General features: G+C 41.9%; 1 protein-coding gene across 1 annotated transcript; it reads left to right on the top strand.

The window, feature by feature from the left end:
- LOC118108083 (ras-specific guanine nucleotide-releasing factor 1) lies at window positions 1-27,443 on the top strand. The gene is made up of 27 exons (XM_035155701.2): window positions 1-310; window positions 5,820-5,926; window positions 7,368-7,515; window positions 8,288-8,380; window positions 9,602-9,855; window positions 9,962-10,041; window positions 10,574-10,767; window positions 11,356-11,465; window positions 11,784-11,902; window positions 12,266-12,426; window positions 12,610-12,673; window positions 13,339-13,481; window positions 13,784-13,866; window positions 14,721-14,969; window positions 17,110-17,483; window positions 18,025-18,141; window positions 20,288-20,458; window positions 20,884-20,990; window positions 21,775-21,887; window positions 22,971-23,031; window positions 23,228-23,334; window positions 23,479-23,563; window positions 23,770-23,967; window positions 24,827-24,906; window positions 25,056-25,173; window positions 25,358-25,426; window positions 26,018-27,443. The coding sequence occupies exons 1-27, from the start codon at window positions 35-37 to the stop codon at window positions 26,108-26,110; spliced, it is 3,774 nt and encodes a 1,257-aa protein (XP_035011592.1). The 5' UTR covers window positions 1-34; the 3' UTR covers window positions 26,111-27,443.
- The last annotated feature ends 54 nt before the right edge of the window (window positions 27,444-27,497 follow it).

Raw genomic sequence — 27,497 nt, 5'->3', positions numbered from 1 at the left:
ACCCCCACCCCCCTGCGCGCACACCGCAGCCAAAATGCAGAAAGGGATGCGGCTCAATGATGGCCACATCACCTACCTGGCGCTTTTGGCGAAGAAGGACGGGACGAGGCGAGGCTGCCTGAGCAAGAGGAGCTCGGACAACACAAAATGGCATTCAAAGTGGTTCGCCTTGTTGCAAAACATGCTGTTTTATTTCGAGAGCGACTCCAGCTCACGCCCCTCCGGACTGTACCTGTTAGAGGGATGCGTGTGCGACAGGGCGCCGTCGCCGAAACCGTCGCTGTCAGCGAAGGAATGCTTGGAGAAGCAGGTAAGAGAGTGTGTGGGCGCACGGGGAGCTCACGCGTCTCGGACTCAGGCGAAACATCCCAATCCCAATCTCAACTTTAATGGGTCTGCCTGAGATTTTACGCACCAACACGGGGACAGACGTTTCCCTCCCGCAGTTTTATTCCAACGTCTATTAACACGCAAAAAAGATTTCCCAGAGATGCCTGAGAATTATAATTCACTTGACGCTCAGTGTTGCGTAATGGCGTCATCCTGAGAAATTGATTGTCTACATCTGGCGTTAAAACATCTTCTCAGTTGACCTCAAATACCGAGAAAAAACGCAAAACGCACAGGGAGTGAGCGGGATTAACAGGGATTCTTTGCGCAAACTTAGCTACTTCCCCTTCCTCCGCTTCGTATCTGCTCATTAACAAATCATTTGTTGCATCACATTCACGCAGCGGTGTACAGTGTGTTTTTTAGACGTCGGGGATTGCAGCGCATATGTGATGGGGCCATAAACTTCAGCTGCATCCCAAACTTTGCAGGTTGCCATCTTGCGGAGGAGAGCTGCCCCCTTCCCTGTCGTTTTGACGTATTGATTTAATTCCTTGTCTTGATATTAATAGCATCCTACCTTGGCAACTGCGTCTCCCCAGTTTACAGCGGCTCGGGTCGTTTGATAGCCCTCTCATTATTACAGGGTTGTTAACGAATGAATGAAAAGCAAAGGATGTCTCAGGCATGCTTTTGTTTCTCAGTATATATACATCCCCCCCATTCCACTCGTTCGGCTTCCTCTGGAGTTTAGAGCTGTAGATGAACATGTGTGAAGGCTGGATGATTTCCAGTTTTTATTCATACGATATAAAAGTGAGGAAGGATGGTTTCCTCCAGTGAAGCAGACTTGCTGCTGCTGCTGCTGCTGGAAGGAATAAACCTTGTGACATAAAAGCATCAAAGAGGCAGAGAGGTGGTCAAGCTGCTGTGAGCTATGACTGCAGTCACCTTCTGAAATCTGCTCCGCCAGCTGCAGTCTGCTCCGCTGCTTCCCCTGCAGCACTCACACCGCAACTCCAGTGATGGGTCATTTGAGCTGCTCATAGCAACCTTTCCTTTAGGTTGACAGTTGTTTCCCCACACAAACCCCATCAATATGCAAAATGTGGCACATCTGTGGCACCATCCTTTACCCTTTTTACTTCATGTAGCCTTTAAATGTTTTCACCAAGGCTGGAAAAGCTGGACTTTAGGCCCTGCACTGCAGACATGCCACACTTTAACACAACAGTGCCACAAAACTTTCTAATTTGTCACAGCAAATCAACCCTCCTATTATCCTTGGGGTCAGTTTGAACCCGTTCCATCAAGCATCTCTAAATAAATAAAAACTAAAATTGTTCCCCTTCATATTTACTTCATTTTCTGGGTAAACATAAAATGTATATGATTATGTATTTTCAATGACCGGTATACTGTACACATCAGTATACAGTTATGGACCCCGGGCTGTTTTAGCTGTAAAAAACATTTGAAGTAATAGTATTTTACACTTACTTATTTTGGTTGTTTAGGATGATATTGAGGTCACTATAACATATAATTTTATCATCTTTAAATAAACTTCCCTCTGCTTCGGGGCCCTAATCGACCCAACTATATCTGTAGGAGTGCGCAAACCACTGGTGGTTCACCCGACATGGGGAGGCATGCACAGCAGCTCTCTAAACCATTTCTCTTGATGCTCTGTGTGCTTTTCATGCTAGATCTTTCTAAATGTTTGAAACTGTGTTTGGTATTCCTGGGTTCAACCCCACTACTTTCCCTGATAATAGAGAGAGAAGTAAAAACAAAAAAGAAACCAATATGTGAGCCCATTATTCAGGGCTCACATGTGTCCGGACTAGATTTTACTTCCAATCACTGTTAAAATAACTCCAGTGCAGGATTAAGCTCACACATAAGCACAAAAAAGGGGTAATTTGAAAATAGCAACATTAACTCATGAGTGAAGAGCAGCAGAAGAAAAGATGACTGTACAACTTTAGAAAGCTAAAACAACAGTTTACTCCCGTAGAGGAAAATCTCCACGTCACAAATGTAATATCTTCATGTAATATCCCATCTCCTGTGTTGATTAATTGTTGAGCATGATCATTTAATTTGTACTGTGCCTTTCTGTAGGTTGTCTGGTTATGAGTGAGTTTAAAGCCACAATCCAGAGTTGATAAATAAATGATAGACACTTGGTAAACCCTATGCAGCACCTCCTACAGTCGCACTGTGCTTGTTTTCATCAGCTGTACCTGGTGTTCATGTCCATTGTGTTGGACTCTGCGTCACATCACGTTCGTAAAACAGCACTTGCCCTCTTCTCCTGCGACATCAGGATTATTGTTCATGTCGCCAAGAGGGCGCTATGTATATCAGACAATTCAACACAAATGCTAAATCTTTATTTTTATCCCAGATCACTTTTTTTTCTTTTTTGTTTGTCTGTTTGCTTGAATTTGTGTTCCTGACAAACAATGTGGTGTTGTTAGTTGCCTAAAATCAGCCATAACTTAAGCAAAAGTAACAGATCAATATATAATAAACCCATATCTGTCATATGGGTTCTTTTGGAAGACACAAGTCATCAGCTAACTTTGTCCCCTTGCCTATTTATTTTAAAGCATGTCAGTAGAAGAGACGTGCTCTGCTCTGGGGATGAAGCAGGGGCCTGAGTGGCATCCACGATGACGGATGTTGATGCAGTCTGCTCCACTGAATTTATTTCAACAGTGAATTAAATGAATTTGAAAGCCTTCAATTAGCATAACTCAGTCTTCTGTTCAGCACGTGTCCCTTTATTTAATATGTGTCAGGAATAAATTCTCTCAGTGTTATGTTGGCTGTGTGGGGGTGTTCGTTTTCTGCCGTGCTAAATGTGCGTATAAGATTTGTGTGTTTGGCTGCACAAACACAAGTTCTGCATGTTGTCAATCATGCCAGCATGTACGTGTGTGTGTGGGGGTCCACATCTGTACATATGGTGGGACTTTGGGGGGCTCGTCCTGAGGTCTAGATCTGTGCCTCAGTGTGTCCCCCTGCAGACGCTTGTGTCGATGTATAAAAGTGAGCAGCTCCATAGAAAAAAGGTGAGCTGAGGACAGGAAGAGTAATCAATGCTGCAGGTGTCTGAGGGCATACAGATTTCCTTTTCACTTCCCCCACTCTGGAAAAACAAAGGATGACAATCGAGTCGATGGGGGAACATCAGAGGTTGTGTGTGGCCACACTGTACTGTACATTTGCGCTGCTACATATGCAGATTCCAGCAGATTCCAGGTGTCTGTTTCTGCGTCTCTCAGTGGTGTGTGTGTGTGCATGTACTGTATTTATATGTGTGTCGGAGGCGACAGAGGAATGGCCGGGCCAGCACAGGATCTTATCTGTGTGTGACAGCGAGAGGGACAATGCTGCGAATAGATGCCAAGCCAACTGCCACCTTGCAGGGCTACGGAGCTTTTTATAGCGTTCACTCCTCAAAAAGCCAAAAGATCGGTCTCCCCCCCCTCGTGCGTCCATCTCCCCATTCTCATTGTATTCTTTGGAGTGGTCTACTTTTTAAATGTTCTTAGTCCTCATTTAGAAGGCGAGCTACGTTTAAGCCCCCAGTTACTATGGCAACCCCTATTTGCATCTGAAAAAGTGCATCTGAAGGGGCCAACAAAATGTGCTACAACAAACCTCGGCACTGTGCTTCGCTTGGTGAGCACAGCAGAATATGTGCATATGAGAAATGGAGTGTGGGGGCTTAGTGTTGTTTACAAACATTCATACATCGTCTACAATAAAACTCGATTTGCAGCGGTTTAACAATCTTTTAGGAACTTTGAACTTTATAATGAATTAATTTCTTGAAGTGAAGTGTTGTATGAACAGTATAGCTGTGTGTAGTTCAAGGAGTAGACCAATCAATCAATATTCCAATATATTTCCAATTATTTTGGAATATGTAGATTCACCGTTTATGTATTGTTGCTGTTTATTTCAATGCAGAAAAAATTATACCCCTGTGTTTTTCGTTTTACTGACACACACACACAGGAACACAACCATAAAACTGAATGGGTTCTTCCCTGACCCATATGTCATCCTTCCACCAAGTTTTGTGGAAATCCATCCGTAGTTTTTGCGTAATCCTGCTTAAAAACAAACGAACCAACAAGAAACCCCCTTGGCAGAGGTAACTACACTATACGAGGTGTAGTGTTGTGTTCTAACAGAACTTGCTGAATCATAAATAAAAGTAAGGTATCTTTCTGTGAAGCAGACTTCTGAAACATGGCAACTGTTAACAGTCTATGCTTTTATGGTTTGAAATCATGTTTATAAGTAATTCTCATAAAATGATAAAAATGATGATCCATCAAGTTGTTAATATAATCCAGGTCATTATTATACAGAATAGCAGCTTATTTTCTTTTTCAACATGCAAAAGATGCAAAAAAGTGAAATGGAAAAACCAAATCATTTTTCACGGATTATATTTGAATAAAGTTAAAAAGAAAGTTAAGCTAAAGGTCAACTTTAATTTCTTATGAAAGGTGTTTAGAGATGCAATGACTCTGATGTTTAGTCATCGAGTGTCACCTTCATCAGTCATCATATTAAACCTGTTCAACCTCTGATCTGGATGAAATTCAGCATTTTTTTATTCATAGATTTTAGACAAGAATTTAATGCACGGGATGCGTTGTCTGACTTACCGACAGCTAATGTCTCTGTGGCAAAAAAAAAAAAGTAGTGGCGTGGAGCTAAATATAGCCGCCTAAAAGGCTTGACACACCAGCTTGCAGGAAGCGGGAGATGAGAAGCACATTATTGACAAAGGGCCGTTCTGCTGCTCATCAGGAAATATGGAACATTACTCCCCTTCACAAATGATTTGCTCTTGGCATTTGGGAGGGATAAAAAATCCAATATATTGGATTTGTTGGGGTCTATTTACAATGCATCAGTGTTATATAATTTGATGCGTTTCGACCACAAATAGTCCGCCTGTACTGTTACTGCGATGACCACCACTTTGATGATTTGATCTGATAAGCCTACTAGAAAACATTTGCCATAATTGCCATAACTGAACCTTTGAGGCTGTGGGGTCGCCGGAGGTAATAATTGGAGAGTGAGTAAAAAGAGGCGAGGTCCCAGGTGCGTCACTAAAATGCAGCCAGATCCCTGCGACCACGCAAAACTAAACTAAACAAAACATGGCGTCAGCGGAGAGGGTCAGGTTACAGACAGAATGCACAGAGGATTTATAATGATTCTCTCAAGACCTCTCCCTCAGGATCTCTGCACTCGACACATACATGCATGTGTACACAAATACAACTTCAGTTTCAACAAGATCTCTGGTTGTTTTTACAAAAGAGCTGGTCAGTGACGACCGCAGTGGGATGTTTAGCAAACTCTTGAATAAGTTAATTAATTAATAATTGTGTCATAATGTACTGAATAGATATTAGACTGTTTCTTTCTATCTTGTTGTTTTGCAGTATTATTTCACTGTCACGTTTAATCATGACAACCAGAAGGCTTTGGAGCTGCGCACTGAGGACGTCAAGGACTGTGACGAGTGGGTAGCTGCTATCACACAGGCCAGGTACCTCTCACACATGACCTCTGACCTACACACACACATTCAGCTGCGGAAAGTGTTGTTGAGAAGTGTGTGTGTGTGTGTGTGTACTTTTTTTATCCACCAATGGAGACATGACTGAATCCTAAAAGTGAAGCCAAAACATCTCGATTGCCACCTGGTGGCTGGCTGCAGCCTCCTCCATGTTAATGGAAAGGATCTGGACCAAAGAAAACCAAAAAGTCAAAGTACACGTCAATACATTTTATGGCAATGAAGGTTTCTATCATTTGTTTTAGTTATTATCACACTGATGTTTTTTCAAATGCTTATCTCTCCAATAAATATGTTTTTTATTAGTTATTTGATGCTTTAAAGACAGGGATGAAACATTATGATTGAAAGCTTAGACTGACTCGTAATTGATGAAGTGCGTGTGTCGTGCATGGGCCCTCGATGCCATGGCTCCATCCCCGATCGCTACTGCGCAGTCTGGCTTCAAATGGTGCAAGATGGCAGCATTTGTCCCTGGCTATTCCAGCTTCATTTCTGGATAGTGCGAGGAAGTGGAGTCACGTCGTCCATCTTTATATACAAGACAGGAGAAGTCTTTCATGAGACCCTCCATTGGATTTTAAGCGCGTGCCTGTTGTACTCTTTCATAAGACTATTACTTCAAGAAATGAAAACAAACAAATTATTATTCGACATGATGTATGGAGTCCTGAGATGTGTGATGAGTAAAATGCCCCTTTAAGGCTCAGAGACAAAAACGGGTCATGAAAGACAAGCAGTACAATCATTGTAAATGTCAGCAGAGTGCATTTGTATGGCGAAAGGTCAATTGATTGGACTCATTGAGGATTACATTGATTAGTGTTCTGTCAAGGCAGCAGCACTTTACTGTAGAAGGAGGAAGTTGGCCTGTACGTATGCAATGCACAGCAGGCGAATGATCATCTGTACTTATCTGTCGTCATTTTGCTCGTCTTCATCGTCGTTCTATTGCTTTGAATTTCTGTGTTTTTCTTCTTATTTCAGCACGCTTCCGGTCTAACAAGACGTTTTCCAATGTCGCTTTAATTTAAACATAAGCTCCTATTGAACAGTCCTCACTTGTCAGGATACGTCTAGATTCAAATTACTTTGAGGGCTGATTTATACGAGCTTGAAGGAGTCGGCTGCACAGACTTTAAGCCTCACTTAGCATATACATAAAGCGTTGAACTGGGTAATGTACAGAATTATTCCTCATGCAGAAGCAGCCTTTACACATGGTTTGCTAAACTGGTGAGTATTTGAAGGCTGGGTCATGTAAGCGCCTGTGCAACTGTGTGGACGTTAAGATCTGTGGTTCAAACATATGCTGATCAGAGGTCTGCTTTTAGCTTTTATAAGTCTAAGGAGAGCCCATGAAACATGCGTTAATGAGGTCCTTGCGATGCCTCTGTGTGTGTCTGTATAGTTACAGGAACCTGGCTACAGAGCATGAGACCCTCATGCAGAAGTACCTCCATCTACTCCAAATCGTGGAGACGGAGAAAACGGTTGCCAAGCAACTTCGACAACAGATAGAGGATGGGGAAATCGAGATAGAGCGGCTAAAATCAGAGGTAACCTGCCTGTGATTTCATGCCAGTGACACCTGTATATAAGTGGGTGGTCTGTGTTAGTGTGTGGTACATTGTGAGCGAGACAGAGAGAAGAGATGAAGTGAAAGAAATCAGGCAGAGAGGTTTTCACACAAAAAGACAGCCCGTTACAAAGGTCACAGATGAGGTTACAACCACAACACTGTGAGTTCATCACAAACATCGAGCTTGAAACACCTACAATGCTGTTCAGTGCTTTGTATCCTACTTATTCAGTCCAAACTGGATCAAATGCATCTCTCTTTAATGTGCTAATGGGTAGCTCCAATTTAATTGAATGTCTTCAATATGCATGAATCATCTGCTATTGTACCTGATTCTGCAGCAGAGCTTGATAATCCTCTGTCTCACTTTCTATTCTAAAACATGAGGTTGTATTGACTTGGGTTGGTTTTGCTTAATTTCATAATTTATTAGCGTATTTTTATTCTTTTCTTATTCACTGTCCCAACACACTGTGTCATATAACCAGAGTAAATGTAATAGGGTGGATTAGTTTCCATTTGGTTGCAACTGGTACAGTTATTTTAATAGATGATAAAACAAATGAACATAAGCACTTTAAAACACTGAATAAAACACCTATAATAAAAACACATTGTGGATCTTGAGAATATGAGATGAAGAAGATCACGAGTAGGATTTTAGTAAAGATTTACAGGTTAGCTGATAGCACAAGGTGTTAGTCTTAACCAAGTGAGTGACTGCATCACAGGTTTGTGTTGAATTTCAGATCGCTGGGTTGCTCAAGGACAATGAGAAGATCCAGTCGAATCCAGAGGTGCCACCCAGTGACGATGACACCGAGATCAAGAAGATCAAAAAGGTGAGATGTGACTGGGTTTGGTGCTGCGCAGTTCGAAAGAAGAGAGTCCAACTCAATGTGCAAACGTAATGCAAGTAGGAAAGAGAAAGTAGGGAAGGTTTTTGGTGAAGTTTGATCTGTTCCGGGGATATGTATAGTTTCTGAGACAGCTTTTTAAATAATACATCATCTCTGGGCACCTGCAGGTTTTATTTTGAATCCTTGTTTATTCAGCTTTACACTTGCATTCATAGCATGGCTTGTCCCACTTAGCCAATGGCTGCCTGTCTTCAGCTTGACACTGAGGCAGCTTTCTGCTCCTTAATAGAGATTTTGGAAAGTTGCATTGATGAAGCCACAGATAATTCTCACACAACACAACACCCGTGACTAACAGCAAGGTGAAGCAGGTAGGTTAGAGACAAGCTAGCTGCTGAATATAGTGGAAAGTTAGCAGCTATGAGAGCATATGTTTCCCCCGAGAGTGGGTGAGACCCAAACAGGGGTATTGAATATTGAAATGTCCAGTCAGGAGAAACTCAACTTAAGTCTGTAGGACTTCTTCTTCGTGGCAACGCTCTTGTTGTGTTGACAGTTTACTATGTTGCCCTCAAGTGGGCAAAATATATTAATTAGAAGAGAAAAAAAGTTTAAATAGTAAATAGTAAAATAATAAAAATGTATATTGTGATGCTCCAACCAGGGCTACTGTATCTTCAGCTGGTCTTCATACCAATTACAGTCATCAGATAGAAGATGTGGATCTGAATCTGACTAAAGATACTGTGCATTTCACTTCACCTTAGGAAGTTGGAAATCTCTGTTTATCTCACTGTTGCTTTTTTATTGCTCCAAATTATGTAACACTGGTAATTTTAGGGGTTTCATGTTGTAAGTATGTAACATTACTTTGTGTAAAGATTGATAGTTGTCTTACATCTGGAATATGTTACTCTTTGGAAGACATTTTCCAGGCCTCATTTGAATTAAAATACTGTTTATTGTCACATGATTAACAAATGATGGCTATCTTATGAAAATCGTGTAAATTAAGTCAGACCATCAAGTTTTTCCTATTGTTGTAATATAAATTCAAGTAAGAAAGTAAATCTCTCCATGTTAGTCGACTTAAACCCTTCAAAAGCTCAACGTACTACATCAGCAACATAAAGGCTAGTCACAAATGCATGCAGGTATATCCATAACAGCATAACCTTGTAATGCTATACTTTCTCACCACAGGTCCAGAGCTTCCTGCGAGGTTGGATTTGCCGCAGGAAGTGGAAGACCATCATCCAGGACTATATCCGTTCGCCCCACGCCGAGAGCATGAGGAAGAGGAACCAGGTGGTGTTTAGCATGTTGGAGGCCGAGGCAGAATACGTGCAGCAACTCCACATCTTGGTCAACAACTTCCTGCGGCCGCTTCGCATGGCCGCCAGCTCCAAGAAGCCGCCCATTACCCACGATGATGTCAGCAGCATCTTCCTTAACAGGTGGCTGGTGGTGAGACTGGTTGTGATAGTGGTGTGACTCGGCAAGGAGGGGGCTGCCACTGAACAATATTTCATAACGGCCATTTTTGCTTATGTGTTTTATCAGTGAGACCATCATGTTCCTCCACCAAATCTTCTACCAGGGTCTGAAGGCCAGGATAGCCAGCTGGCCGACACTGGTCCTGGGTAAGATCCGCAGAGATCAACCCCTCAGTCAACCGGCATTAGCCTTGTTTTTGTTAGGATTCTTAACGGGTCAATATAAACAGAAGACATTGTCAGATAAATGTTTAGAGGGTTGATAAGATATATGTTTCTGTGATTTATGCCTCAAACCCTGTATGATAGAGGTTGAGTGATGTCACTCACTACATCCAAAAATGATATTATAGCACAATCTGTACTGTAAACACTATTGTCACATGATTAACAAATGATGGCTGTAAACACTAATAACAGAATGCTGCTACTGCTGCTATGCTGCTACTGTACAGCCTGTTTTGGTTTTCAAATTAAGATCTAACGGGAGCACAGATCAGACTGAATTCACTTCCTGAATGTGTTTGCAGAGATTTGAGCAGCTGACTTTTTGAATGGAAGAGTAAAAAATAAAAATACATTTTTTCTATCTCTTGCTCATTGGCTTTATGGGTTATCTAACATTTTAATCAAAACACAGGGAATATACAATAGGAATGAATTCTGTCTCACTTCACAGCCGACTTGTTCGACATCCTGCTGCCCATGCTGAACATCTACCAGGAGTTTGTGAGGAACCACCAGTACAGCCTGCAGATCCTGGCCCACTGCAAACAGAACCGAGACTTCGACAAGCTTCTGAAACAGTACGAGGCCAAACCCGACTGTGAGGAGAGGACGCTGGAGACCTTCCTCACTTACCCCATGTTTCAGGTGAGACTCCAGGGACACACTTGAGTATTATATCAACTTTGGTTAATGTGTCTTTGCCTCAAGGTGAACAGTAAAATTCATGTCAGTGTCATGAAGCAATCTAGAGTCAATTCCTTTAAATCTAATGCAAGAACAGTTGCTGCTTCTATTTTTACAAGTCAAACTTTGAATTTTATGACAGTGAAAACAACATTTGTAATATTTTAAACAATGCAAATGTCCAAAAGGCTTCATACCTGTTTGTTTTCTGTAAAGTCAGACTTTGATCTCTGCTGCATAACCTTTGAGTTAGACCTTTACAATAGTGGATCAAAGTACATCTATCCCTTATTTTCAAACCTTCCAATAACTCTATCGATCTTTATCAAATTGTAGTTTTATTAATGTAAAACTAGAACATAACATTTTGTGGAACAATCTGTATTGAAGTTTTCAAACTTACATTACAAGTGTAACACCGATGCTGAGGCTCATGTTAAAGTGAAGATAGACGAACATGTTGATGGAAATATGTTTCATTGAAAATGTATTGAAATATTTCATATATCAAATAATCTCTCTCTCTCTCTCTCTCTCTCTTTCCCTCAGATCCCTCGTTACATCCTGACGTTGCATGAGTTGTTGGCTCACACGCCCCATGAGCATGTGGAGAGAAATAGTTTGGACTACGCTAAGTCAAAGTTGGAAGAACTTTCCAGGTCAGTCAGTCAAACAACTGAAAATACATTGTATGCTGTACTGTATGTTACAACTCAAAGACACACAGTGTGCTTACTTACATTCATTTTGCATTGGTGTTAACCACGTCGTTAATGTGTGTTTCAGTGCTGACACTGAACATGTGATTGAGAAACTGTCCTGCTTTACAAAACTGATCCAAGCCAATTTTTTATATCATTTGATTAAATGATCTGTAGTTAAAAGTCAACCTCTATTTATCAGTCTGTTAAAGTAGTGCTGTATTTCTGTGTGTATTAAAGTACAAATGAATCAATGAGTGATTGTTGTCCCGTCAGAATCATGCACGATGAGGTGAGTGAGACGGAGAACATCAGGAAGAACCTGGCGATTGAGCGGATGATTGTGGAGGGTTGTGAAGTGCTGCTGGACACCAGTCAGACATTCGTTAGGCAAGGTACGTCTGTTTCATTGTCTGATTATAACAATGACAGTGAAACTATGACATTTATCTTATTGCTCTCACTGGTTTGTCAAGATTTCGGCCATTAAATAAAAATGAGGGTAAACACTGTAGAAGAAGAACACCCCACTGTCTAATGCTTTATGCAACATTTGAAGCCACAATACCTGAATAAGAATCGTAACTGCAAAGCTGTTTACAAATAGCCTATATCAAAATTTACTGAATAGAATGTATTGTTTATTTACACATTATAAATGGCTTTCAAAGTTTGGACATTAACTTTAAGCTCCAAGTGAAAGTCACTAGAGTAAAATGAATGTTTTCTCACGTGTGTTTGTGTCCATGACTCCACAGGTTCTCTGATCCAGGTGCCTATGAGTGAGAAAGGGAAGATCACAAGGGGACGACTGGGCTCTCTATCTCTGAAGAAGGAAGGCGAGAGACAGTGTTTCATGTTCTCCAAACATCTCATCATCTGTACCAGAGGCTCTGGAGGAAAACTTCACATCACCAAGGTACAGCTGGACAGTAGCTGAGATCCAATTATACTAATTGTGGACTTCCACGAGTCGACCAAATGAACTATTATTTCAGTAGAGGGTGTTATTTTTGTTCCACTGGAAAAATGTAAAGCAAAATTTAGTTACTACACACACTGTATTACCTTGTAACATTGCAACCTTTCAACCTTGCCACAGAATGGAGTGATCTCTCTCATAGACTGCACACTGATGGAGGAGCCAGAGGGCACAGATGATGAATGTAAGTTTCCACAATACAGTACATATATATGTAGAAACGCAGAAGGTTATATGTGCTGCATGAAGTAGATGAAACATCAAGTCAAACTGTTTTTCTGTAACTATAGCTCCCAAACAGAGAAAACAAACTTCAGTCCAGGATTCATTAAAATTACTCATGCTGTGTTTCTAAAGTGGCCGGTTTTATAGTATCTGACACAATCCTGGAATCTCACAATACTAAACATGGGTATTTATTACCCTTACTTGGCTACTTCATCAAATATTTATCAATAAATCACTAAGATAAGTTAACATCAAATAAGATAAGATACACCTTCACTTGAGACAGAAATGTTATACTCAAGTAAAGTGCGGTTGCAAAGGATGATTTCACAAGGATGTATAGGCTATTGTATTTGTGCACTATATATGAGTAGATATTGAAATAGAGAAATACATATATGCATATAGAGTGTTATAATTATATAGGCAGGTGTAGTATACAACATGAATATGGAGTGTAGAAAAAAAGCAAATAATCACAAAATATTATATTTCAGAGTTACAGTCACATTTTGTTAACATTTTTGCTTTCTTTTCTATTCCTCTTTTTCCAATGTTCTTATGGTGTTTGATGTCAGTGTATTTTATTCAAATAAAGGTCGTTGAAATTGTTCTTTGCAGCTAAAGGGGAGAGGAGCGGCCAGGACATAGAGAATCTGGACTTTAAAGTGATGGTGGAGCCCAAAGACGTCCAGCCTTACACCGTCATCCTGGTGGCTTCATCCCGACAGGAGAAGTCGGCGTGGACCAGTGACATCAGCCAGGTTTGTCTCCTCATCGGTATAAAGTATATAAGTCTGAATACAGTATATCATAAATAAACACAGAGAAGGAGTCATGGAATAAACTCCAGGAAGAGTTTGAGAGCTAACGCTCCCTACATACCATATCGACTAAACTATGTTAATCTGTTGTCAGTCAGAGTATAGAAGTAAGTTTGCTTTTAACAATGCTGTGGGTTTATATAGGTCCACATGTGATCTGATGTGGGAATAGAAACTTGCAGGATTTGTGAACTCACTCACCCTCTTTGTTATACTGTCTCTGTCTGCTTGCATTATTACAGTGCATTGACAACATCCGCTGCAACGGTCTGATGATGAACGCCTTCGAGGAAAACAGTAAAGTCTCCGTGCCACAGATGATTAAGTGTGTGTCGGACGCCGCGCAGCCAAGCACATACATTATACATGCACAAACAGAGACTGGCATCAGCATCACATGCAGTAGATACATAGTAACATGAAAAATGCATGATTATATGTGCCAAAGCTCACGCTTCTATACTTGTAAGGACCTTTAATGACATAACCTATTCTCTGGGCCGTTACCTGAACAATCACAACTCCATGCTTACCTTCAAAATTTACCCAGACCTCAAACAGCAATGTAAACACATGAGAAGATGACAAACATGTCTCACTTTTCAAACATCTTCTAACTTTAAAATCAGTCCTCACATTCATAGAAGTACAAAAACAATCTAATAACATGGTCCCATTCCTTATGAATGTGTGCAAAGTCACCACTTGAACTTTAGAGCCCTCAAGTTCTGCTAACAATAAAGACATACAAACCCTCATGCTCGGTCCTTTGTACGGTCCAAGGGGCCCTGAATGAGGGGCCCAGTCACGTATACGCAAATGTAGAAGTGGCGAACCTTCCCCTCCTGGGTCAGCAGCAGGAAGGGGGCTGAAAAAAACATTTTCTTGGTTTGCTAAACTTTGAACTTTGACTTTGAAATTTGTATTCAGGCATGTGTGACTGAGTCCTAAGAGTTCCTTAAGTCATTTATGGCCCCCAGAGGCCAGTACCAAGGACTTTATTCTTGTGGTTCAAATTTATTTATCCTCAAATTATTCCTGGATAATTGCACATAATAGAAAAGAAGCTTTTTCCATTTGGGTAGAAAACAAATCCATATCTATATATGCTACACATAACATAACTACAGTTTAGTAGCATAAGTAACATACTAACCTTTGTTTGCTCTTTCGACACAGGTCTGACACCAGCTTGTACTGTGACGACGTTGACATTCGCTTCAGTAAGATGATGAACTCCTGCAAGGTGCTGCAGATCCGCTACGCCAGCGTGGAGCGCTTGTTGGAGAGGCTGACGGACCTGCGCTTCCTCTCCATCGACTTCCTGAACACCTTCCTCCACTCCTACCGTGTCTTCACCAGCGCCGACGTGGTGCTGGACAAGCTCATCACCATCTACAAGAAGCCCATCAGTGCCATCCCTGCACGGTGAGCGTGTGTGGTTTCCGTTTCCAGTTGGACCAACCATATTTAACCAGGCTTTGGTTGCCTGCTGGTCAACAGTCTGTTTGGAGATCGATGCATTAGCTATTTGCTTTTTAATTCATCTGCAGATTAGCCAAAGTCTCGCCTGGACCTGAAACACCTAAAAAACTATCGTTGTTTGCGTTTTGTGTGGAGAAACGTTCCACTCGGGTTGTTTGACTGTAAACAGTGTATGGCCAATGAAGTCTTGGCCCAGATATCCACTGTCAACACCGGAAGCACCATAATATTGGTTGTTGACTCCAGAGGTTAATAGCCAATGGGCTCTGAGATGGGGCATGAATTGGTCATGATTAAGGTTTGGGATGAAGTTTTGTTTTAGCTGTCCACAATGGATGGAAGTCAATGCAAAGTACTAATAAGGATAGCTGGGTAAACCTGTGTGTGTGTTTGTGTGTGTGTGTGTGTGTGTGTGTGTGTGTGTGTGTGTGTGTGTGTGTGTGTGCGTGTGCGCGTGCGCGTGTGCGTGCGCCTGTGCTTTAACAACATGGGACAACTAAGTTCCAAGGCCTAGTAAAATGCGATCAAGTCAAATAAGTAATGTCTTCAATATATACAGTACCAATATCAACCAGGCACAGAAAACATGTGTCAACCAGCAGAAGCTGTAGATCTCAATCTGACACAGAGTTATTTTCACCCTTTTTGGTGAAGTATTTCTATTTGTATCCCTGAGCACTCCATTAGCATGTGAATAGACACTGTTATGCGTCTCTGAGGTCAATCCCTGCAGCCCGTCGCCACCGAATGAGGAACAAAGTTTTGATTTCCACTTGTTTTCTCCTGAAGATGCAGCGACACTGCCGTGGTAATGGTGCAGTGAAAAGGTGGGACTTCCCTGCTGTTTGATTTTGTCTTTGCACTCACGTGGACCGGTCAATGCGCAGCCTGTCATGCAATGATATCTCGTCCAGGTGAGAAGGGACCGGAGAGGAGGCAGCGAGGGGTCAGGCCGTCACATCTTCACTCCGCCATCACAGTTAATTGGGTCCCGCGTCCGCCCACCTTACCCCAACCCCTCCTCTTCTCTCTCGTTACTCTCTTTACCCTTTACCGTTCTCTCGCTTTTTCTTTTTCTTTCCACAAGTCTGACCATCCCTCTCTCCGCTGCGCTGTCACCATGGCAACCCCTCACTCTGCTGCAGGACCCCACCCTCTCTACTTGTCTCTTCGTCTTCTCTCTCTCTCTCTCTCTCTCTCTCTCTCTCTCTCTCTCTCGCGCTCCCTCCCGCTCCTTTTCTCCCATCATCTGCAGTGGCTCTACAGTATTAAATATTGATGGTGGTGTTTTGCACCCAGAACCCTCCTCTCCTCTCCTCTCCTCTCCTCTCCTCTCCTCTTGTGTCCTATCTTCCTTACCTGCTTACATCCCTCTCCTCCCCTCCAACCTATACCTCCTCCTTCCCTCAGTCCTCATCTTTCCTCCTCTCATCTCTCTTTTACTGTTTTGCAAATACAGGCGAGGAGACACAACATGGCTGCGGCTAACAACAAGGAGGCTTACCATTCGCCCACTCCCATACAGCCTTAGCTGTGGTGGAATCCATATCCACTATGTTGCTCCTCTCTCGCCCCCTCCCTCTCTGTCTGTTTTCTCCCCTGCTTTCTTTTTTTTTGCATTGCACCTCTGTCTCTTTCTCCCACTTCCCCTCTCTCCATCTCTATCTGGCTCCCCTTTTCGCTCGGTCTCTCTCTCCCCGTGTCTCTGTGGGCCTCCCCTGGGCTGGTTGCTGTTGGCAGCACCCGTGCCTCCCACACTGTCACTTGACATGCTATTTATAGGCCTTCAGAGGGGGTGGCTCTCAGTGCAAGGAGGATGCTGTCTTAAACAATGTAGCTTAAATAAAAGAGGCAAGATCTCCCGAAGAGCCCTGTGGTGTTCCCTCTCTGCTTCTGTGTACCGACACCGAGCGCCACGATCCCCCATATCTCCCCCTACCACTGTCTCCCATTGAGGCTGCTAAAATCATTTTAAACTGTTGTTTTGTCAGTTGTGAACAAGAGTTGCTGATGTTCATCCTTCTGTCTTTTTCACACACCTCCTTCCATTTTCTCATCTCTCTCATTCCCTCCTTCTCTGCAGCTCTTTGGAGCTTTTCTTCGCCAGCAGCCAGAACAACAAACTCCTCTACGGCGAGCCACCCACGTCGCCGCGTGCCAGCCGCAAGTTCTCCTCCCCTCCTCCTCTCTCCATCACCAAGACGTCCTCGCCCAACCGCCGTCGCAAGCTCTCGCTCAACATCCCCATCATTACAGGGGGCAAAGCCCTGGACCTGGCCGCGCTCAGCTGCTCCCCCAATGGCTATGCAAGCATGCACACCACCATGTCCCCCTTCAGTAAGACCACCCTCGACATCAACAAGCTGTACGTGTCCAGCACCATGGCCAGCAAGATCCCCGACGAGGGAGAGGCCAAAGCCGAAGGCAAGGCTGAGGAGAGTGCCCTTAACAAGCAAGGTCAGAACCACTGTCCGAGGGATTGTACTCAGTTTTAATGAGGAGCTTGTTCACTGTGGTTTCAGTTTTACAAGTCCCCTGTCCACGGCTCACATCTATCATATATGTATCCTCTGTATTCCATTAAAGTAGAGCTTACATAATTCATATTTTGTTTAAATAAAGGGTATCACTTGGGATTTAACACCCAAGAACCAGCCAAAAGATTCTCAGGTTGTAAATGTAGAATCATAACATTAGATCAGATTACAAAAGATAATTTTGTGTTTATTTGGGGATAAAAACAATTTTTTGTTATCAACAATATAAAATTCAACTAAGCAGCACTATCAACAATAATAGTACATTTTTATGAAATTATACAATTTCTTTTTAAATGTTTCCTGTTTTTAGACTTAATGGGCTTTGTAGTCTAGACAATTTTTGTCTAGACCTTCTGTTCTATACCATCTCAGTGGTTACGTCTGCACATTTCTTTGTCACACATTTTCTCTACTGTCTCTCCTCTTGATCTGAAACACTTTGTACTTTTTCTGTGCAGATCTTTCAGTGAAAGAGGAATGTGATGAGGACCCAGGTCCGAGTGACGAGGTAGAAGCAGAAATGTCTCCACCCAAGTCCCCGTCAACACCTAAGAATGTCAAGTCCAAAAACTCTGGTACAGTATGTCTCTGTTTCTCCATTATTATTATAATTATATTATTATCATCATCTATCTCCAAGACTTGTTTAGAATGTCTTGTAATCTACTTCTAATTCCGGCTGTCAACAATGAATGACAAGCACATTGAGCACAATGTTAAAGCTGGGAAACTACAGTAGCTTAGTGCTTAGTGCTGGTTGCATATAAAGTACTCACCAGAGGAACATCCTGTCAAAGAACTGATCAATGATAATAGATATTTTCAATAACAAAAACATTTATAACATAACAGCTATTCCTTGGCTAGAGATATACTTGATTTTACCTTCCTATTTTCTGGAGTGCCGGTTTGGCAGGATATTTCCTGACTGAATTTACTAGCTTTACGTGATTTTGTGAAATTTGCTTTTTTACCAAGCGTTAATTTTTATATGAGAAGATCAATGTTTCTCTCATGCCTGTGAAGGAAATATTATGGCATTGCCAGCAGTCTGTTAGCTTAGCTTAGCACAAAAACTGGAAACAGGGGCAACGAAGTAGCTTGGGTCTGTCAGAAGGAAACAATATCTGCCGACCAGGACCTATAGTATGTTATAAAAGATATACCTTATATTTTTTATCAGTACAAAGACTGATATTACACATTTTTTAAAGGTTTTTACGCTATTCAGTCACATTAGGTTGCCAGGTAACCATGGAAATCCCAGGATGTCAAATCTTCTCAATATACTCTCAGCCTGAAATTGAATAAGTATATTTCTCAAAATGTCAAACTATTCCTCTAATACACCTGGAACATTCAACTGCACATTTCTTGGAGTTACACAATAAAAACCTTTAAATACTGAGAAATATTCAGGTAAGTGCAATTATTAGCAGGAAAACCTGGCAGGTGTTACTGAATATCGGAAACATGTCGATTCTCGATTATATCAACATCGAAGGAAGGATAATATGTTTTCCAATCATGTCTCAAATCTAAAAAGGTGAAAACCCCACACTCCGACTGAGCAGGTGGGACAAGTTACAGCGGTTGAGTTATACAGAGTTAAATAAACATTGCCACAGCCGACTTGTAGCTAACTTCTCAGAAAGTGAGGAGTGTAATTCTAGCCAAATAAGGTCTTGATAAAAACCACCCACAGCCTCGTGGCCCTTCCCATACTGCAGAGAGAGGGAGCATCGAGCCTGTAGGTCGTCAGGCACAATTCATCCCCAGTGTGTTCTCTTCCCACGGTGCTGGATACAAGGGAAGCCAGCGCCTTGTGTGAGTAGGTGGAAGGAAACCTTGTACCTTAGCAACGATGTGCGTGTTCTTCTATACCGCCCCCGGCTGAACGGAGGAAGGCAGGGAGAGAAGGAGGGAGAGAGGGAGGGCGGCAGAGAGGCAGACACGGTGGAGTGTACACCATCACCACCACGAGCTGCAGGGCACACTCTGCTGGGTCCGTTTTAGCTCTTTGTTCCCCTCTAGTGGTCAACAAAGGAAACAACGTCACCTTTAAAGGGATAGTTCACTGAAAAATGAAAATTCACTCATTATCTACTCACTACTATGCCGATGGAGGGGTGGGTGAAGTGTTTGAGTCCACAAAACACTTCTGGAGTTTCAGGCGTAAACAGCGTTGCAGCAGAATACGATACAATTGAAGTCAATGGTGTCCTCTTCTTCAGACGTAATGAAACAGCAGAAAAGACATAACATGCATCCACCCCTTAGGCTAAAAACATGGTGTAAATGACCTTGTTTCAAGTAGAAAATGAATGTCGGGGCTTCCGTTAACTTGGATGACACCACACGAGCAGTATGGGGGCATTTTATTTTTTTTCTGTTGATTTATTACATCTGAAGGAGAGGACACCATTGACTTTAATTGTATTGGATACTGCTTCAACAAAGCAGTATCCCCTGATCCTCCTGAGACTCCAGAAGTGTTTTGTGGACTCAAACACTTCACCCACCCCTCCATCGCCATAGCAGTGAGTAGATGATGAGGGAATTTTCATTTTTCGGTGAACTATCCCTTTAATAACCTAACAGGCGATTTCCCTCTCAGCCTGATCCTGTCAAAAACTTTTTTTAATTAAGTGGAACTTTCCCTTCACATTACGAACAACAGTGAAGAGTAATTAAGGGATTTGATTGTTTCCCTCCTTGCAGAGTTTTCCCTGTTTTCCTTCAACAATGGCATGGTGGTGTCATCTTGCCGGGAGCTGGACAATAACCGCAGTGCCCTTTCTGCCGCCTCAGCCTTTGCCATCGCCACGGCTGGTGCCAACGAAGGCACGCCAACCAAGGAGAAGTACCGTCGTATGTCGCTCGCCAGCACAGGTCAGTCACACGAGGGGATGGTGCATCTGTTGGCTTGTTGAGGATTGTTTATACTATTGTGCTGTCATTTAGATATGTTATAATTAAAAGTATTGAAATGTAATCAGTTTCAAAAACAGATTGGTTTCATAACATGACTTTGGAATAATTCTTTTACTTTTGAGAAATAACATTTAGATTGTCCGATCTGTTGTTCGGGTGAATATAATTCTACAATTAAAGAATCGTGCAAAGCAAGAATATAAGATAGGATGATGAGGGAAGACACTCTGGCTATAATGTACATTTCCTTGATGAATATTTACTGTGAAAACTGATGATTCATCTTTTTCTGTATGTAAACAACATAGAAACCCATTAAAAGTAGTGATGCTCTTAGTTTGTCACATTCAGTCTGGACATGATGTTGTTAAACATGGTCCCAGGTTTTCCTACGGACCAGAGGAACGGGGACAAAGAGTTTGTTATCAGAAGAGCTGCCACAAACCGAGTCCTGAATGTGCTGCGTCACTGGGTCTCCAAACACTCACAGGTACACCTAACTTTCCTCCTTTTCTCCTCTTCTTCGTTTCTGTCACTCCATGCCTTTTCAGAAGAAAACCCAACAACCCTTGTGTGATGACACTCTTGTTGTTGTTGTTGTTGTTGTTGTTGTTGTCGTGTTGCCGCCCCCTTCTCACTCAGAAGGTGGCGCAGGTTCTGGTCCAGGCCCTGGTCATCTCACGCCTAGACTATTGTAACTCCCTCCTGGCAGGTCTACCTGCTAGTGCCATCCGACCTCTGCAGCTCATCCAGAATGCAGCAGCTCGGCTGGTCTTTAACCTAAATTCACTCACACTACTCCGCTCCTCCGCTCCCTTCACTGGATCGGGTCCAGTCTACATCCAGGACATGGTCAAACGTTACACCCCAGCCCGTTCACTCCGCTCTGCATCTGCCAATCGGCTTGTTGCTCCCTCGCTGCGAGCTAAACACTCAACAAAATCACGACTGTTTGCTGTCCTGGCTCCTCAATGGTGGAATGAGCTCCCCATTGACATCAGGACAGCAGAAAGTCTATACATCTTCCGCCGCAAACTAAAAACACACCTCTTCCGACTATACCTTAAATACAATTTTAAACTAACAGTTTAGTCGCACTTCAATGGCACTTACTTAGAGCACTTTGTAGTTTTGCTTTTTTGAAGAAATTGTACTTTCTTGATTCTTGTTGTTCTGGGTTTGTACCCTCATGGTTGAATGCACTTACTGTAAGTCGCTTTGGATAAAAGCGTCAGCTAAATGAAAAATGTAAATGTAAATGTGTTGGTCCTCAGGACTTTGAGCTGAACACAGAGCTGAAGATGCGGGTAATTGGTTTCCTGGAGGAGGTGATGCATGACCCAGAGCTGCTGACACAGGAAAGAAAGGCAGCTGCCAACATCATCAGGTCGGTTTCCTGTTATCGTTATCACTTGGTGGCACATACAGTTATTAATGACACATCTGTTTGTAATCAGGTAGAAAAACATTCTGCAAGATTTCTTCTAATGCTTTAGATATGATTTAGATATGGGCATTTTGTCGGGGGCGGCATGGGGCACACACCCCAAAAAAATGAATTATTACGTTCACACGATATAGTTTCTATCACTCAGTGGCGCGTCAATGATATGATGTCACTGTGAGGCTCAGCTAATCTTGTTAGTAAGTGAGCCATTTTTTTTGTGAGCTCGGCATGTATCCACCTGCTGAGATCTCACAGTCAGAAGTAGGAGATGGGGAGGGGGCAGGTTCACCTCAGGTCTCCACTGAAAGCCCGAGGTTGGTGGAGCGGTGGAATCTGCCGCACCTACGGAAGGCAAGAAAGGACAGGATTTGATACACGTTCACGGGTTTACTCATGTGAACGTGTATCAGTGAAATTATGAACAAAGCTAGAACTGCCACTGCCGACGCCAACAATGAAACCCTGGACCGTTCACTATCACAGGGCCACCAACATATGAGACAAAGAACCGTTCACACTCACATTCACATCTATGATCAATTGAGAGTCTCCAATGAACCCAACCCTCGTCTACATGTCTTTGGACTGTAGGAGGAAAGAGTACCAAGAGAAAACCCACACAGACACAGAGAGAACATACAAACTCCACTCAGAAATTGGATTTGAACTGGAAACCCTCCTGTTGTGAGGCCACAGTGCTAACCACCGCACAACCATGCCACCATTAAAAACCATAACAACAATCTTCCTCTGCGGAAGATAGAACAAGCACTTACATTTGTGTAGCACAAAAAAATACAGTTTTGTGTGTAAACTAATCAACCTGCCCACATGATTAAAGTATGAAGCTGAAACCTGAAGTGCCCATAACCCAAACTGAACAAATACTAGAAATGAATACAAAAGTTGAATGGGTCAACGTTTTCTACTTTTCATCAGGTTGAATCCATTTACGTTGTGAAAGGTCAAAGCAATTTTGGACAAAACTGACAAATAATGGCACGTTTGTCTGTTTGTATGCAGGACTCTTACTCAGGAGGACCCTGGAGACAACCAGGTCACCCTGGAGGAGATCACACAGATGGTGAGGGAAACATTACAAAAGCCTTTTCAGTATTAAAAAAATCATTTTACTTCTTAAAATTGCTGTGTGTCCTGTAGAAATGATTTATACTTTACACGCCATTTACTATCTGTGTGTGTGTGTGTGTGTGTGTGTGTGTGTGTGTGTGTGTGTGTGTGTGTGCGTGTGTGTGTGTGTGCGTGTGTGTGTGTGTCAGGCCATGGAGGACTGTAAGACTGAACCGTTTGAGAGCCACTCTGCCCTGGAGATAGCGGAGCAGCTCACACTGCTGGACCACCTGGTCTTCAAGGTCATCCCATACGAGTGAGTACACGCACACACTCAAACAAAGTCACTCGCTCTATCAAATAAAAACAAGTCATAGAGGCTGAGTGGGAGGGTGAAGGGAAGTGCACATGTTGTGTGTTTTTCATTGTTGATCATTTGAAAACATTTTTTTTTCAACAGGGAGTTCTTCGGTCAAGGCTGGATGAAGAACGACAAGAACGAGAGAACTCCGTACATCATGAAAACAACCAAGCATTTCAACGATGTACGTGTCTTAGACAGATAGATACAGTAGATAGATAGATAGATAGATAGATAGATAGATAGATAGATAGATACAGTAGATAGATAGATAGATAGATAGATAGATAGATAGATACATACATACATACATACATACATACATACATACATACATACATACATACATACATAAACATTATTATCAAGATGTCTGTTATGTTTTGTCAGATCAGTAACAGGATCGCCACGGAGATCCTGCACTGGGACGATGTCAACATGCGTGTTGGGGTGATGGAGAAATGGGTGGCGGTGGCTGACATCTGCCGCTGCCTCCACAACTACAACGCAGTGCTGGAGATCACATCCTCTTTAAACCGCAGCTCTATCTTTCGCCTCAAGAAGACCTGGGTCAAAGTCTCCAAGCAGGTACCGGCCTCTTATCTGACTGAAGCCTGATTTCTTCCAGCGGTGAAGTTAACCAATATTTCACAGTCACAGTAATCTTCAGGTTTTAGCTTTGTTTTTTTCTGGACATCCCAGCCGAGAAATAATGACCTACACCAAGGAGGTTATGTTTTCATCAGGGGTTGTTTGTTAGTAAACAGGAACAACTTGACGGATTACCACGAAACTTGAAGGAAGGACTCTGGAATCCAATCAGGGGATAGATCCAGAAAAAATGTTCTCCTATCTTTAACATTGTTTTCAACATTTTCATTGATTTCGCCGAAAATTGTTGGTGGAGTTATAAACTCTATTGAGTGTTTTTTTAGTTCCAGGATGTGACTTCGCATAAAACCACAACTAGTTGTTTTTACTCTTTGGTTTTTGTGCTGATTCAACAAATGAGATACAATTTTTTAATCAGTAACCATTTACCATTTGATGGTAGGTAAACTTTTACCTCCTCTTACCTTTGGACAGAGGCAGGCAAGTGGTTTCCCAGTTTCCAGTGTTTATGCTAAGCAAAGCTAAGCTAAGCCTCCTGTCTCCTAGTTCTACCTTCACAGTTACTCGACAGCTATGCGAGTGGTATTGATCTTCAGTTCTGATTCTTTGCACAAAAATGTTTCTTGGTCCTTTGAGCATTTCATTCTTTATTTCTTTTATGACCAATAATACAAAACTAAACACAATTTTTGCAAATCAAACAAAGTGAAAAGACAACAACATGCTCAGAGAGATAATTCTCATACATTTTCCTCGATTCATAAAACTTTGTCAGCTAAACATTTGAATTAAATTGATCTGGATTGTAACCTTTTCGCCTTGGTACATTTTCCAGACAAAGACTGTGATCGACAAGCTACAGAAGCTGGTGTCGTCAGAGGGACGGTTCAAAAACCTGAGAGAAGCTCTGAAGAAGTAGGTGTCCACAGCTCCTCTCTCTCCTGTAGAGGCTTCACACATTCTACTAGAGGGATTTTGACTTGCTCCTTATGTGTTTGTTTATTGCTCTTTGTGTGTACACCTGTATAACTGCTGTGTCCCTCTGACCCGCCTGCTGTCCTCAGCTGTGACCCTCCTTGTGTCCCCTACCTGGGAATGTACCTGACTGACCTGGCCTTCATCGAGGAGGGAACGCCCAACTACACCGAGGACAGCCTGGTCAACTTCTCTAAGATGAGGATGGTAAAAACACCCATGTGATGATCTACATTCATCACATTAATGGATTAAATCCTTTTTTGAATTTAGTTTTTCTTATGTGCATCTTCTGTGTTCATTTGATCATTTTTTTAATGATTGTGAAACTGGTTGACAACAAAGTCTGTAAGGTTGAATCTTATATAATTGTTCTTTCACTTGTCTTCAGATATCTCACATCATCAGAGAGATACGTCAGTTTCAGCAAACAGCTTACAAGATTGATTATCAACCAAAGGTGAGATTATTATAACTTTTCTAACTGTGTACATTTTCAGGAGCTTTGATTACCTGTCAGGATGGGTTAGTTGAATGTATCATTTCAGTTTTTTTATGGATATACGTCTGTATTGATTGGTACTCGAGTTTAATACGTCAAAAATAAATTACCATGTGAACTCTTTATTTCCATTTAATCTAAATAAAGAGGCCACTGAGAAGTTTTGAGAGGTTGCCCCCTATGGCTTTATAGGTCAAATGTATACCGGTGATTACTAGTTAGTGATAATTAACAATAAAGTAAACATTTCTGTATTTTTTCCAAACAACAACACTACAAAATATTCGATAGCCTCATTTTAGTTTTTTTTCCCTTTCCTGTTTGAGAACCAAATAAAAAAATACACACCTCTTTTTTGAGATTCTGTCTCCGTCTGAATTACAAAGCAGCCAACTCAGGACTCAGATGCATTAAGAAAATGCATATAACCCAAATTTGTATGTGTACATGCTCTCGTTCAATAATTTATGATGATATCTATTTTATATGGACAATATAAAAACAGAAATTATATAAAAACCTTTGTGGTTGTGCTCTTTGTTGCTGCAGGTGGCAAAGTACTTGCTGGACTGTAGTGCAGCGCTGGACGAGGAGAGCCTCTACGAAGCGTCTCTGAGAATCGAGCCCAAAACGTCATCATGAGGAGGATCTCCCTCAGCCCTCACATGGACAGTTCACAAACTATATATCATAATGTACATACACTATTATTTGTATTAGACACAGTAGGCCGTTCTCTTCTAGTATGTGTTCCCCAATGGACCCGTTATGTATAATTGTTATTAGAGACTTGAGTAGAAGCCCAGAGAGGTTTTATTTATATAGTCACAGAGTATTTATATGTTATTTATCGTCTTAAACTACACTTTACAATGAAGCTATTTTCAGCCAGAGAATAAAACAGCCGGGAGAGTACATAGACACGATACTTACCCACATCATACTGGAAATATGCAGCATAACAAAGACGCTCATTCATGAGAGGTGGCGGTAACATTCGACACATGACCATCAACTTTCCTGCTCAAGAGAGAACTGCAGAGATTTGAGAGATGTTAACATGTCGGAGTCAAAGCCTGCTGATTCTGACGGGGACAGGTTTTTTCAGTTTGTAGAGACGGGTTTTAAACGCTTAGCTTACTGTCAACTTATTCCCCTGGTGGGCATCATGATGTATATATCCAGTATAAGCACCGGGCAGTGTATGTAGCAGATGTAACCAATATTGAGCCACTTCAGGAAGTTAAATTCCCAGCTTTTACATTCAAAACAGCGAGAGCATAGTTTTTGTGGTTAATCCTCTTTGGCCAGTGCATTATGGTTTTTGCCTTAATCATGAAATGGATTATATACCACAGAACTATGTCAACTATTTTATTCTACAATTTGCCAAATGAAGCAGAGACACCTGCCCTGTACAATATTAACGTGCAGGCAGTCTGATGCATTTCCTGATGTGCAATGTGTTTAAAGACATATCCCTCAAAATGTGTTATTCTTATGATCGTTCAACTCTGTAATAACTTTTTCCTGTGTATGACACCTTGAAACAAACGTTGAAAACAACTTATAAGTGTAACACATTCTGTATCCTGTCTATAATGTGTTAGCAGGAGCTATACAGTAGTAATATTGTGCTTACTCTTGGAATATTTATATGTATTTTTTACTGGCTTTGTATAGAAAAACACCTAAAGCTTAAGTGGCAGGCATGTACCACTTTCACGTGTTTAAATCAAACCTATATCTAGAACAGTACGTGTTCTGTATTTACACCCCGCCCTTGCACATGCATCTTTACCCTCTAACAGGCACATCAGATGTTTGCAGTGAGCAATACCCAGTGGTATGAGAATTATATTTCAGTCTGTTTCAACAGCTTGAGTAATATTTCCAGTTTTGTATAAAAGTGTATTCTTTCCTGATTACCTCTTGTTAATAAATCTATTCTTTCTCAGGGGGAGAAGGCTCTGAAGGCTGCCGTGTGTTTGTCTCATGCTGTATTAGCCCAGGAGCTTTGTGGCTCTGG

Source organism: Hippoglossus stenolepis, chromosome 1, assembly GCF_022539355.2.
Source record: "Hippoglossus stenolepis isolate QCI-W04-F060 chromosome 1, HSTE1.2, whole genome shotgun sequence".
NCBI lineage: Eukaryota > Metazoa > Chordata > Actinopteri > Pleuronectiformes > Pleuronectidae > Hippoglossus > Hippoglossus stenolepis.
Note: the sequence above shows the minus strand (reverse complement) of the source record. Positions and strands in the feature narration are given on the sequence as shown.